General features: G+C 43.6%; 2 protein-coding genes across 5 annotated transcripts in view; one reads left to right on the plus strand and one right to left on the minus strand.

Annotated features, from left to right (window-relative positions):
* Nucleotides 1-1,970: 1,970 nt before the first annotated feature.
* Nucleotides 1,971-15,010, plus strand: part of SALL3 (spalt like transcription factor 3) — a 27,811-nt gene continuing 14,771 nt past the window's right edge. For all 4 annotated transcript variants that reach the window (XM_085051712.1, XM_085051708.1, XM_085051709.1 and 1 more), the window contains exon 1: nt 1,971-3,853. In XM_085051712.1, the coding sequence (XP_084907838.1) occupies nt 3,775-3,853 (79 nt within the window). In that variant the 5' untranslated portion in view covers nt 1,971-3,774. The remainder of the gene's footprint in view (nt 3,854-15,010) is intronic.
* On the minus strand, nt 3,847-4,628 carry LOC146441450 (uncharacterized). The gene is made up of 2 exons (XM_085051713.1): nt 4,155-4,628; nt 3,847-3,963 (listed from the first exon to the last, which is right to left on the minus strand). The coding sequence occupies exons 1-2, from the start codon at nt 4,591-4,593 to the stop codon at nt 3,959-3,961; spliced, it is 444 nt and encodes a 147-aa protein (XP_084907839.1). The 5' UTR covers nt 4,594-4,628; the 3' UTR covers nt 3,847-3,958.

Consider the following 15,010-nt stretch of genomic DNA (forward strand, 5'->3'; position numbering starts at 1 on the left):
ATATGTTAATGTCAGGAGATACAAATCTGGTAATTATGCCTTTCTTGCCTGTTGTGTTCTCCATTGTTCATTAAAAATTAAAGACGGGATTATTTAATTTTCCACTTAAAGATTCTCTCACGTTCCTCAAAATCATATTTATTTTCAATCATTTTAATTTTACAAAGGACAAAGTTTTGGGTTTATAACGCTGCCAATGAGCTACCTTTCCTCCCCCCGACATCGCACTTTCAAAACGTTCTTCCAGAAATCGTCTGCTTCTGAGGGAGCTACCGGGCGCCGAGCAATAGAAAACACCAAAGTTTGGGGGCTGGGGGGGTGTGTGAAATGTTGCCTCAGCAACAGCAACAAATCTTTTCAAAAGATGACTGGATGAAAACTGGCACATTTCATGTATTACAGCAATTGTGGGGGAAAATGCTTGGGGGAGGTGAAAGTGCGTCCTCACTCATTCCGGGCAAATATCTCGGCTACAGGGAGTAGTAGCTAAGCCTCTTCAACTGAAAAAAATCGGAAAAAAACGTTCCTCTCTGTTTTTGAAGGGAAAGCCCTAACTCTAGCTTCCCACTCACGGCTGCGGTGCTGAGAGTTACTTGAACGCCCGCAGACACTCGCTTTCACCTGCACTCTGCCTACGGCAATCTAAGGCAGCACATGCACACACGCACCCAACGTCTTATTCATGTGAGCCGGGTGCAATAAATCCCTACTTCTGATGGAAAAAAACCATGCTCAATTAATGGGCTCGCCCCCTCCCACTTCATATTAGAAAATTGCATCATATTTCAACCATCACGATTTTCTCCAGGTATTTTAAACGAAACACTCAGTGCGACCAAACTTTGAGCAAGGACGGCGCACGGGAAGAAGATGCTCTAGAATTTGTAGAAAGTAAACAAGTGTTTTAATTGTGAAGTGGGCAATCATTGCGATGGGTGTCATGTACACATCTCGCTAAACGATGGGCAGAAAGTGCATTCGTCTAATACCAAACAAGCATTGATCTGGCGTTTCAGTGTTCTTTCCCTTAAGGGTCGTGCCCGTTCCTAACGAATACTTGCCCCACAGAAGTCGCTGATGTTATGCATGTCAGCAAACTATCCGGAGTGGCCTAAACTGTAGCCTCTAACTTTATTTGGTTTGCCTACCGACATAAAAGCGGGGAATAAACCGAAAGCCGACAGGGTACCAGAGCGCACGAGATAAAGGGAGCTATCAGCAGGGAAAGTTTACACAGAGAAGGCTCCCAAAGCAGCTGGGGTTAGTGTGTTTTAAGGACTAGGGCTGGATTACACGGGCTGGGGTGGGGGTATTAGGAGGAAATCCCTTTCACTGATCCCCGGCCGCATGTGCGGAGCTGCCCGCCTCCCTCCCGCGGCCGGCAAGGTGGGCTACGCCTCCGCGTCCCTGCGAGGGCCGGTGCCAGGGCTGCTCCGCCGAACGCAGCACGGGGCGGGGGGTCGGCGGGGCCGGGCTGGGACTAACAGATTAAAAAACAAAAACAAAATTGAAAAAGGGAATATAAAACAAAACGGCGGAGGGGATCGCAGGAGCCGCTGAAGGAGCCCCCCGCCCCGAAAGCACACATGCACAGCACGGCGCGGTGCTGCACGACAGGACAGTGCGCGCACTGCAGACCCCTGCGCGGTGCGGTGCGGCGCGGCGGCAGTCGACGACGGTGGGGTACATCCTAGCGGCGGCTGGCTGCCATGGGAGCGGCTTGGCCGCACTCCCCGCCCGCCCCGGCCGAGGGGGAGGCGGGCAGGGATGGCCACGGGAAGCGGCAACTTGTGGCGGCGGCTGGGGAGACGGAGCCGCTGAGCGGCGAAGGGGCCGCCCGCCTCCCCGGGGAACGGATGGGGCGGGAGGGACTCCAGTCGGCGGGACGGGGTGGAGGAGGCTAGGCCCGGCTCCCCGGCAACTTGTAATGAGATAAGAGGGGAAAGCGGGGGGTGGAGGGGAGGGAAGTCTCTCCCCACCCCCCTCCTCACTTTTACAAAAAAAGGGGGGGCCTGGGAGAAAAGCCGCTGTTGGGAAAGTGCGTGCGGAGAGGGAGGCTCTGCGGCGGCGGGGAGCGGATCGGGCTGCGGGGCTGGGGGCAGCCCCGGCAGCAGCCCCGGCAGCGCGGCACGGGAGGCGGAGGAGGAGGAGGAGGAGAGTAGGAGGAGCTGCCGTGTGACCCGCACCGCTCCCAAACTTGAAAGTTTATCAGCCCGAAATCAAGAGCGGCCGCAGTACGTGCAGCGCTCCTCGGCAAGGAGCGGAGGCAGCGACCGGCGGAGCCGCCGCGCAGGGAGCAGCTGGCGGCGCCGCTGAGAACGAGGCAAGGCAGGGGAGGGGGGATCACCCGGCGAGAACAACAACAACCACCCCCACCCCCCAAAACTGGGAGAGGATCCATACTATTTGCTGGAGACCAAGGACTTGCTCGTCGGCGCACACGCGAGCCTGCTGTCATTAGCTAACAGGACACACGCCTGAGCCGGGGGGTGGGTGGGCGGAAGGGTGAGGAGTGTCACAAAAAATCATTACAACCTGAGAGAGAGAGGGAGAAAGAAAAAAACTTCCTACCAATGGACAACAGGAAGTGACCACCGCCACCAACGGGGAGTCTCTGCTTGGAGAAAGAAGCTGCAAGACAAAGAAGAAGGAAGGAGAGGTGCAAGACAAAACTGCCCAAGGTCTTCTGCGTTTGCGTGCGCTTTTGAGATCGGAGAGAACAAAAGTCAGCCGGGAAGGGGAGACAGAAAGATCAACGGGAAAGGAGACAGGATGGAGGAAGAGCTAAAGAGAAGCATGTGAAGATCAAGGGGAAAGAGCAGTACAACGCCGAAAAAGAAAGCACACCGAAAAGAAAAGGAAAAAGAAAAGTCATTCACAAAAGTTTCTTTTCCTCCTGGGAAGAAATTACTCACACACACATAAAAATCAGATGCCTTGTAACTCAACTTCTGGGAAAAGAGAGACCGAGAGAGCAGAGGACGCAGAGTGATGTGAAGAAAGAAAACTTTAAAAAAAAAAAAAAAAAGGAGCAGAAAGCAGAGCAAAAGAAACTGAGAGACGGGGGGAAAGAAAGAACGACAGACAGAAAAGCGAAAATCGTGACCTTTCCCAAAAAGTGAACCTTGCACATATGTTGTGTAAAGTGTGTGCAAAACAGATTCCCTCCTGCGTGGTGCGTGTGTGCTTCGCCGCTGCCGCCGCTGCCGCCGCTGCTGCCGCCACCGACGCGGTCGGTGCCTCTCGGAGGCGGCGCTGCCGGTGCCGGGGAGACGCATCATTTGGCGGAGCGAAGCAGCTAATTGCGGAGTTCCGTCCTTCATTTACATATGCAGCCTGAGTCCGCTGGAGCCGCGCCAATCCGCGCTCGCCCCCAGCACCATTAATCGCCATGCATTATTCACAATCATAATTACTGAGCCCCATGCGCGCTGCGCGCAGCCGCCCCATTCCGCCGCCCCGCGCACACCTCGCCCGGCTCATCCCCCGCTCGCTCACCCGCGCACCCGCGCACTCACTCACTCACTCACTCCCAGTTTGGCTAGCTGGTTAGCCTTGCCTTTTTTTTTTTTTTTTTTTTTTTTTTGCCCGGGGTGTTGGTTGCCTTTTCTGTTGTTTGTTTGGTTTGTTTTACAACTCGACTTTTATTTGTGAACTGTTATTTCCAGCCCTCAACCCTTCTTCCTTCGCTCCCAATTCCTCCCCCGCTCCTTTCCACCTCCACGTCGCTGATGCCTCTGCAAAAAGCAGAGTCAAGACGGCTCAGTTAGCAGCATGTCTCGTCGAAAGCAAGCGAAACCCCAGCACCTCAAATCGGACGAAGAGCTGCAAGCAGAGGTAGTTTCTGAGCACGGTAAGGGCTCCCGGCGGCTCTTTCTCCTTCTCTCTCTCTCTTTTTGTGAGTGTGTTTCGGATGGAGATAGGTGAATTTATGGTGATGGTGAACATGGGAGCGCAATTACTCTGCAGCGGGAGAATGGGAATTAGATCAGCCGGGGGAAGAGGCAGCGGAGCTGAGAAGTTCGCAGTTTAGCCAAGTTTTTGCAGCCCACCCCCTGCCTAACCAGCCCTCCCAGCAGCAGCCTCCCGGCCTCCGCAGCGCTTTGATCGCGGCTGGGCTCGGCGGCGGGGCTCGGCCCTCCCTCCCCACTCACCCGGGCTCGAGCAGCTGCAGGAACGGGCGCCCCGGAGCAGCGCCTGCCTCCTCCTCCTCCTCCTCCTTCTGTCTGCTGCGCTCCCTCTCTCTGTGTTACAGGGTACCCCCATTTTCTCGCTCTCGCTTCCTCCCGGCGGAGGCTCGGAGCGGACAGAAGCCATGTTCCCCTCGCCCCGCCGGCAGGAAAGTTGGGGCGGCCGGGGCCGGAGTGCCCTGCCCGGGGCTGCGGGAGGTCCTGCGGGCCATGGGATGCCGGGCCCCGGGGAAGACCCACGACGGCCGCTGCCTGGGGATGCCCCCGTAGCCCCGGGTCGCCCCCGCAGGCTGCGAGGGCTGCCCCGGTCGCTCCCCGCGTTTGCCCCGCGGGACCTGAGGGGGACCCTGGTAGGAGCGGGCAGGGCCGCTCGGGTGCGCGGGGCTAGATCAGTTGGTTTCATTATGTTCGACAGAATTGAATGGCAGCTTTTCGCTTTCCCCCTTGGGCTGCCTTCCCCCCTTCGCCTCCTGGCTCTGCTGCGACCGTAATTATTATCAGTGGTAGGTGACACGGAGTGCCACCACCGCCACCAGCCCCTGTCGCGCCGGCTGTAGGCAGTGGGGAAGGGTTATTTTCTCGCCAATCCGCCATTCCTCGCTTCCTCCCCACACGCAGGCACACGCACACTTGCTTCTATGCATCTGGGCTGCCAGGCTGCTAGTGAACAAGTGTCCAAAGCTGGAGAGATTTGGAATGTGATCACGCCTTATTTCCACTTTGCTGTAATTTTCTTTTCGGGAATAGGGCTGCAGGGTTTTCAGGGTCTTTTTTCTTCCTTTTTCCCTTTTTTTTTTTTTTTTTTTTTTTTAGTTTTTATTTACTTGGTAGTCCGTGGCACTGTACTGTGCGATGGCACGCCACAGCCCATGCTCGCTTCTCCTGGACTAAGTTGAGAGTTTCCACTTGAAAGTTTTTCTTTTCCTCTTTGCATAGAGCCTACTGCTTTCTTAGTTTCTCGCATAACCAAGCAGGACCCCCAATGTTTTCGGCTTTCTGTGTAGGCCCCTTGCTCCGCTGTATTATCTCCTCTCTCCCTCCAAAAAGGGAACATAAAAGTCCTTCTCCTGCCTTAAAACTATAATTACCCTCAAGTTGCATCTGTGAGGAGAGAAAGGCAGCAGAGTTGAAGCCTGAGGAGGATTTTGACTATTGTATCTAAACTTTACAGCCCTGAAGCTTAAGGCAGCGTGAATCCACTTCATCAGGTTAAAACATCTGTCAGACTGGCAAATTGTGAAGCCTCCTGCTCCTTCCCAGGTTATCTGGGGAGGCAGGGAGCAAGTCCCACACTGTCCAGAGCTGCTAAGGGGACTACTGCCACTTCGCCAGGAAAACCCACTTGGGTGTTGACAATAACAAGCACACAAAAATGCTTCCTTCTGTCACAGTGGAGGAGCAAAGCTGTGCATTTTCAATTTTTTTTCCTTAGGAAACGGTGGTCATGTAAAATAAATTTATGTAGACAAGCAGATGAGAATTAGTGTTTTATTATGAAAGCGAGACTTATTGAGCCCATCACTGTTGGGCTGGGCTCTAGGTCTAAGAATTTATCATTAGGATGATAAACTTTTACATGCTCTGAATCCATTTCAATGCAGAAAAATAAAACTCCACTACTTCATTATGACACTCCTGGTGAGTTAATAAATTGAAAAAAATTTGTTAAACTAGGTTTTTGTTTTGTTTTGTGAATCTTACCGATGTAGCCATGTCACCCGAGATTAGAACAAGAGATATGCTAAAAAGAAACGCTTGCATATGGTGGGTAGATTAAGGACAAAGAATCTTTTTGTCATGGAAATGGTTTTTTTTTTTCCCCCTTTTTGGGGGGGTTTTGTTTTGTTTACTTCATCACATAGAATTTCTCACACTTGGTTTGTTTTGTATTGCCCTCAATGACTACATGATCAAATGAATGGATTTATTTCTGCCGAATGAGAAAGACAGTCTTTCCATCAAAAGGACTACATTGCATCCCAGTGAGGAATTTTAAAGCGTTATTATTGTGGTCCCTGAATAGCACAAAATCGGCTTTCACAGCAGCCCTAAAATGCAACAATGTAAATACTTTTCAGCCTTAGAAGGCTGTTATCAAAATGTGCTATGTTTCCTTTTATTAAAACATATTTTAATTAATACAGTGAAACCCTTGATAGTTAACAATTAACAACCTAAAGTAGTGCTGTTGGTTTTGCACTTTCATTTGAGAAATGTGAACAAGGTGGAGACAGGCTGCAGGAGCAGAAGGCTATCTAGTGCACATTAGTGTAATGTAAATCATTTACACATTATATTAGGAAGCCTGACGATTGCCATACTTGAAAGCAATTTTATAGGCCAGATATAATGAGAACTCCAAATCTCATGAATTAAAATGCTTCTTGTCAAGTCAGTGTTCTTCGTTTCTGTTCACAGCTGTGATCAAAATATTGCTACAGTTCCTGAGTATATTTTGCAACAGGCCAAAAATAGTTCATACAGCGCAAGAATATTTGTCATTTTTAGAAAGCAAACTGTTTAAACAGTATTATTTGATACGTGTAGCATTTTCACTCATTTTGTTGTTTGTCTCCAAAGGAGTTAATGCAAGACTAAGCAAATGAAGCTTATTATTTATTTAATGAAATCATGTTTAATATCACCTCAAAATATATTTTATAAAATGAAGCCATTTAAAAATTAATGTCCCATAAATGTAATCCTTAAAGTGAAGGGGCATTCATAGCAACAGAGAGAAGCTTGGCAGTTTGGGGTGCAGGATGGAAGATAAACATTGGGCCGGGTTTTAAGTTGACTAGTCAGGGCAGAACTTTCATGCTAACGTTATCACAGAAGTTTTAGAATCTAAACAAATAATTTTATAGCCAGCTTGGGCTACAGCATAACACAACTGCATTCAAACAGGACATTGTCATGGTGGTAAGAAACTGTTGGAAACGTGAAGATAATTAGCATGTAATAAACTACAGATACACACTCAAAATCATTTGAAATTGGTTGTCAAAAGCAAAATGCTAAAAAATATATTTTAAAATAATTTAGAATTGAAATGTTAACAAACAGCTGATGATATATTTCTCGAGTAATTGCACTGTAGAAGAGTGAACAAAAAATACATGTTAAAAAAAACCCACAATTTGAGGTTCCTAAATTAGAAGATCTGCTGGAAATCATTTAAAAACAGCAGCAGGACTCAGATGACTGCCTGTAGAATACAATAATCTCAGTTTCTCAGTAAATGTAATGCATTGTAATAGCTGGAATTACATTTCTAATACACTTGCCTAATTCAACAGATTACAAATGAATCAGAATTGTAGATACAAGGCACATGCTTCAGCTCTGATTAATTTTAAATTTAAGCCATGGACACAACATTTATATTTTTAAGGTAGGGATAATAAAAATTGTTTTGTTTGTTTGTGGGTTTTTATTATTTTTTTTTATTATTTTGTTGGGGTGTTTTGTTTGTTCGTGAGGTTTTTTGGGCTTTTTTTTTGTAGTCCTGAGAAGTGATTCTTAGAGTGTGGAAGTGAGGTTCTGGCAAGAGTGATGACAAATGATGCTTTGGACTTCTTCATGCGAAGTTTCTGGCAAAGATGTATCATTGTTTAGCCTGAGGTGGAAGGGATACCTTGTAGTGAGCTGTGTAAAGTGAGTTTTTGAATGTGCCCTTTGCAGTAATTTTTTAAAAATACTGGACCTCTTTTTCCTCCCATTCTTCAATACATGCAAAATAGTCCAAACTAATTGATCTGTTTCATCTTGGTAAAGTGGGATTGGGCTGTGCAGTTTTGGGCAGTTTGATGACTACATTCAGTATTCTTCTGAAGTGTATACACAGACACACAGGCTCAGCTACAGCAAAGACACAGTTCAGAATGTAGCAGCCAGCCTCATGCGAGTGTGGTCACTCCATCTGCATATAGAGAGGGTTAAATCACATTTTGGGGGGAACATTCCTCCATGTGAAACTGAGGTTATTCTCTATTGCTTAGACACTGTTGCATTTAAAACTTGAGAAGTCACAAGCAGCTGTCAGTAAACATAAAACTTAGGTGATTTTTGCGAATGTTTGTTGAGAGGCAAGTGTAAGAGAAGGCTTTCTGTTTTGAAAAATAAAGGCCAAATAAGTATCATTATAAATTGTACCTGTGATTAGAAATGGTAATTGAAACTTTATATAAATACTTTTGCTATTACAGTAGAGACTTCAGACTTAAACTCTGTAACATCTGTATTTGTATAATTTAAAAAATAATCTGCATTGAATTGTGTTAGCCATAGAAAAATACTTGGAATAATAAGCAAACTACAGCAATCGGCCTATTTGCTGATGTATGTATAACAATGGAAGTAGACAAAACTGGGTCAGATTTTATCTGGTGATGCTAGTCTTGAAGTCTTACCATCTCCTGAGGTAGACATTAAGGCACTATTTTCAGAGTGGGAGGGAGGAAATTTTGAAAGGTGTTGGTTTAAATTCTGTGTAATCAAGCTATCAATATGCATACATTTAGCTGTTGAAAATTACTTTTCCTTGCCTAAGATAGAGGAAAAGCTACAATTCAAAAAATATATGTAATTAGAAAAAGAGTAAAAATAAACTAATTAATGAAAAGTATTAGTGCCATCTGAAAAATCGTGTGCCATCTGAAAAATAGTCTGGGTCCTGGGAAGATTTTTCTGGTCTCTGTCCTTCGTTTCATTTGTTGACTGCCAAACATAGACAAGCATATCTGTTGACTATCCAGCAGTCAGGACATGAGTCAATCACTTTTGCTGATAATCAACCAGGTCTGGCGTGACATTAAAATAGTTAAGTACTGTCACAGTTTCCACAATAAAGCATATAAAAATAATTTCTTTCATTATATTGCATTTGCAAAATGAGAGTAATTTTCTAATTTTTTTCCAGAGGAAGCACTAGTAAATCTAGTTCCAGCAGTACACTCATATTGAATTTTATATATTAATGTAAATCCTGTTTCCTTTGCACTCTTAAAATTTCCCCCTAAATATAGTGAAGGTTTTCTGTTAATTAATAAAGGGAATTCAGGCCAAAATGTACTTTTAGGAGCTCATGCAGTTATAGTGCTGGAAGACCTAGAGAGCATTTCTTCTTATCAAGTAAATACCCTTCAAAACCATAAAAGCCATAAATATAACTATTTGTAAAGGTGATAGAAAACCATAATGCGACACATTTTAAAAAATCTGTTTAAGTTGAAAAGTGAAAAGATAGCAGATTAAAGAGAGGGGACTTTACTATTTCCTTGCTATAGTTAGAGCATACTTGAACAATATTTATTACTAAGGTGTAAGCTAAATCTTTACAAAAAGCCCTTCTGAAATTCTTATTGCTACTTTCTAATACTGGCGTGGGCGGCGTATTCCCTGCCCGCACCCCCGGTTTCACCACTTCCCCCCAGTAATATGAAACCCATCACTGGTTTGCACAAGAAACACCAAAAACATTTCCAAACTTTTGAGCCAGACAGGGAGGCACACCGAAGTGCCTGGGCAGGCTGCTGACCCGCTGGAGCAGCCGCGGGGTGTGCGCGGGGGCGCAGGTGGGCGCTGCGCGGCTGGGTCGCGTCGTGACCGCCGCGGGCGGCAGCGGGAGCTCCGCCGGGGAATGCCGGAGAGAAGGTGGGACCGCGGAGTGCCAGAAAGCTTCCCCAGGCCTCCTCTCCCTGAGGGTGGGTAGTTAGAAGTGCTTTGACAAGGCTTGCTGATTTAACCTTTGCCTGCTTTGCCCTGCCAGGGGTTGCCACTAGATGTCAAGCTCATAATACAATTAGTACATCTGTGCAGTTGACCTTGGCAGCACGGCTTACCACTGTTCTGTTAAGTGTTAACACTGAATTTGAGTGTTAACTAGAGATCCCTCGGAGTTTGCTACATGCTGTACAGCTTATCAAATGCCCATCTAGTTCAGTACAAGTGTTAACAGTCCTTAAAGTAGGAAAAAGGTTTCCTTTTGTGAAGCCCAGCATCTTGAGCTTCTTAATTAACCCTGCAGGTGCTGCCGTATTTTTGTTCCAGATAATCAAAACCGACTCATCATTCAGCATTTCGGGAGACCTTTCCTCCTGCTGCCATTCGATAGTTTTCATTTCCAAATTTGTTGATACACTAATGTCCCCAAAGCGGGAAATAATGAAAGCTAAAGGATTTGTCTAGATCCTTACGGCTTTGCTATCCTGAGCAATACTGCAGTATATGGAATGGCGAAAGACCAAAATGACTGAGCTGCACAACTGGCATTGAAAAACTCCAGGTTTGCTCTTTCAAGCACTCCTGGTTGTAAGTAATTTTACTCAAAGGAGTAGTGTCACTGAGTCCAGAACTCGTTAGTTCAGTTTTTAGATACTTAGGAGTTGCAGGATTGGGTCCTCATATTGTCTCCTCATCTTGCAAACTTCCAAATACAAATCTGTCAGCCTTTTTGGGCTTGTTCAGTGAGTGATTGTCTTCATTAATTCATGCAGAGTGTTAAGGATTGCATAGTTTAAGTATACACTTTTCAAGGGAAGTGATGCAGAATCTATGGTTCTCCTTCTTTCTTCTAGTTTATTTGTTTTGGTTTGGTCTTTCAAATTTTTTTTAATGTCAGCCATTTTAGAAGCATTGACCTGGATTTTGGGGTTTTTTTTAGGACTCCAAATAAAACTAGATGCATTCCAAATAAACTTAGTTCCTATAAACACCTCTGTTATTTGTGCACAAATTCTGCACAACCTGAAATTAATGTACACTTACCATAACAGCCAACCGAATGGCTGTTTATATGACTTTGAAAAACATAGCACAGGTCTTATTTAATATGATATCTTGCACAGATATTACAAACAATTTGCGAAGCTTGCATCTGTTCCACATCTGCGTCCACAGAGAAAGGCGCCAGTGTTTGATATAGTGAAGTGCTTCACTGCACAGATTAGAAACTGCAAATGTTTTAACCAGAGTACAGTTAGTGCCTGTGCCACAGGTGGCTGTTACTTAACAAATTCTGAAATTCAGGCTACTGAATAGATCAAACCGAGTGTGCCAGGTCAGCACCGGGTTTTGCATAGCAAGAGTGCCCTCCACTGTTCAAATCCATACTAACAGCTTTTGTGGGCTGAGAAAAAGAACAGAAAATTTTTCTTTTGAGTCTGGAATTTCTTCTTCATTGTTAAACACAGTAGGGGTCTCTATTTGTCTCCTCCTGTTTCACAGCTTGGGCTCAGTATGTGATAATTCATCTTTCTTTATGGGATTCAAAGCTATAATAAAGAGTTAAAAAGAATTAATTTGCAAGAAAATAAACTTGTTCTAACAATTTGAGAAAACTTTCTTTAAAAGCTCCATCAATTGTAAGAGATGATAGAGAAAAGGAAAAGTTAGTACTGTTCTTCTCCAGGATCAATATCTTGCTACAAGAGTACTGTTTCCAAATTAAAATGATTTAAAAACACATATGTGGCGGGTTTTTTTAGTATATGTTCTTACTTTATTTAATCTCTTCTTGAGAAAAAAAATATTCTGATGATAGAAGCAGTAAATAATTTTCCTGTATCAGTGCACTAGGCTTAGAGTTTTGTTTATAGTAATGCTTGCTTAATATACAGAATATACAGAAATGTTTGCGAGCTGCACTTTGAAATGATTATTGGATTTGCATGTGAGAGCATTTTATACATATGTCTTCATGGTTAGCAGACATTTTAGCTTTAGCTGATGCTAACATATGCATTTTTTTCTGAAACTTCTTCGCAGTTTCTACACTGCTTCTCAGTGGTTTTTTTATCTTCCTGAAAGAAATTACTACATTTAGAAAATATTACTTAACCCTCAATTATGGAGCTCTGCACATAGAAATAATAGTAATTCATGCAACACCTTTACATGCTTTCATTTGTATATTTTATTGTATATAGTCTAAAAGGAAGCTTCAGAAAATATTTTACTCACACATTTGTTGGATTCCTTTATAAGACGGTTTTGTTTGAATGCTTCAGGAAGGTATCAGCAATTTAAAATATGCTCAAGCCTAAGGAAATGTTGATTCTCTTATTTGATTTTACCCAAGTGTCTTATGAATCACACATAATTTGAGGATTCCATGACACAAAGTAACAGAATAACAAAATACTGAATAGTCAGAGATAGTTTTATTTTAACAGTCCTTATTTAATATAATTGAAAAGGTCCTTTTCAGGTAATTTACATGTGTGGAACTAGAACTGATTTAAGAGATGACAAAATGAAAATATTCTGGAGCAAAAATGAAACACAGTAATTGGTTAGGGCTTTTTTTGCAGACTGGAAGCAGTTAGTCCTAAAAAGGGGGGCATTTAATAAGCAACATACATTTTAAGAATAAACCTGACTTAGCATGTGATGCTTAATTTCAGTCTGTTTCACAAAAGTAGATTGCAACATTTTTGAAGTGTCTATTCATTCTATTTTCCCTTTGCATCATGCAAGAAGCTCTATTCTCACACAGAGAAAGATACATGCCTGCAAAAAAAAAAAAAACCAAAAAAAAAAACCAGAGCTAGTAATGCCAGGTCTACAAATCTTCTGCGTGTGTAGTCAGAAGTGACAATTTTTTCTCAGCTCTGCACCTTTCCCAATGGTGACTAAAGGAACCATAGCACCCTTTGAGCTGTCTCCCTTCCCCGTAGGCACTGGGGAAGCAGGCCAACACCACCCTTCTTGCTCCAGCCTGAAAAGTGTTTGGTGGGTACACTTAGTTAGGGGCACACAGCAACACCCTCGCTGAGTCACCAGAGCACCTAAACAGCTTCAGGTATCACCACCCCAAAGTGCCTTTCACAAAATGCCTTCGTTTGAATTTCTGTGGGCTAATTTTAGGGCTAGACCTCGGTGGTGCAAAATGCCAGCGTGGCTGGAGCCGCTGCAGCTCCGTGGGCTGGTAGCTGCTCAGGAACTCGCCCGGGGTACCGTCTGAGAGATGCTGCTTGGGTTTTTTCACCTGTTTTCACAGGGAAAGCTTGATGTGCTGTAATTCATCTTGCATCCCGTAGCAGCTTCAGATTAGTCTGTTAGCTGTTAGACTGCTAATGAGAAAAAGAAAATAACTGAGAGGTTATTAGTGGCTGAGATCCTGACTGCTTGACAAAACTCCCATTCAACACCTTTTGTGCAACTAAGAACTGCAAAATTCAACCCATGTCCCTAAGATTAAGCAAGTGCTCGTTTATTTCCCCCAAGGTCCTTGAAAATTTTTACTGTATTTATTGTAATAACAAAAATTATTGTTTCTCTTCAGGAAAATTTAAAGAAAAAAAGATTAAATTCTTCCCTACCTAATGGACTCAATCTCTTTAAAATATCCCAGAAAATGAAAACAAGCTATAAAGGATAAATAAATATGGAGAAAAAAAATCTATGTTCTCCTGCAATAGATATATTCTGTGATTAAAAAACCGAAATTAATTTGTAGCTTGACATTTTAGCATTTAACATCTTAATATTGTAGAGTAATGATTAAATTTTGGTATAGATTTCTGTCATTCATAAAGTGACTCGGTTTTAACAAAGAAGCAAGAATAGCCTTTCCTGTAGAATGCTTTTAAGCTTTACTCCCTGTTGAATTCAGAGAGAACTTACACTTCAAAAGCAATGATAAATAAAGTGCCTTAGTGCTTTCATATCAGTAAGTACTACTAAAAGGGATGTTAGAAACCACATTTGTCAAATGCGGAGGCCATGTTAATTTGTCCAGTGCAGGTATATATTACAAAATATTTATCACTTGTTATTTTCAGTCTTTCTTGTTTCACCCTTGGAAGTGTTTGTTTCTATGACTAGTTTGTACTCTTTCAATCCTATTAAATTCAGCACTGTTTCAGATGTGAGCAAAGGCTACTCATTTGAGTAGGACTTGTTGAATTGAGACCACATGCTGTCATTCTGTGAAGCATCTTAGTAGCCTCAGCATGCTGCATGCTGTGCAGGAAAGTACCATCACCTGTAGCAAAGCAGCGTTTACTTTCATGCCGTTTGTGTCACCCACCTGTCCAATGAAGTGAAGCTTTGAGAGAGATTTGTTTGATTTTTCAAAAAAAGCCAGAATAATTTCTCCTAAATGGAAAGTACTGTGGTGAGATTCATTGTATGTCTAGTTTGAGGTTGAAATGGGGGTGGGGGGGGGTGGTGAAAACCTCTAATGATTCTCTGGCATTATTTTCTAAAATATTTTTCAAAAGGAGTCCTTGACTATTTCAAGGCAGACAGATGATGAGGTGAATGAACTTGGATTGGTCATAAGAAAAATGTTCTCACTATTTTTAAGGTATGGGAGTTGAGGAAAGGAAAAATGCAAAACAGAGCTGTAGGTCCCTGCTTAGTATAGGCAGGAGCCAGGTCCTCCTGAGACAGCACAAAACTAGCCATTTATTTCATTGAGAGCAGACCTGAGCACTGATTATGCAAGAAATACCTATACTGCTGCATTCCTTACTTACTTGTATGCTTTTTCACAAATTATATTTCAAATACAAACTGCTGTTTCTTTGAGTTTGAGAATAAGTACTCTAGCCTGCTTATTATTTTGAAATGCTGAACAGGTCCTATCGATATCTCCTGGCAGTGGGCACCAGTAGTTAAGGCTGCTTTGGAAAGCTTATGCAGTATACATATTAGCTTTGATATATGGAGATCATAAGACTGTCTTCCAGTGCATAAAATAATACCTGTTTTGGTTGTAAATGTTCACATTTGGGCTTAGTGATTACTGTACAGTGTCTGAAATAATTAGCTTGCTAGTGTTTGATCAGTTCATTCTAGATCAGAGGACAGCC

This window comes from Lichenostomus cassidix, chromosome 2 (assembly GCF_008360975.1).
Source record: "Lichenostomus cassidix isolate B80296 chromosome 2, HeHo_3.0, whole genome shotgun sequence".
NCBI lineage: Eukaryota > Metazoa > Chordata > Aves > Passeriformes > Meliphagidae > Lichenostomus > Lichenostomus cassidix.

Bases quoted from the DNA above. Each gene is read 5' to 3' on its own strand.
- LOC146441450 (XM_085051713.1), bottom strand. From the start codon at position 4,593: ATGAAACCAACTGATCTAGCCCCGCGCACCCGAGCGGCCCTGCCCGCT.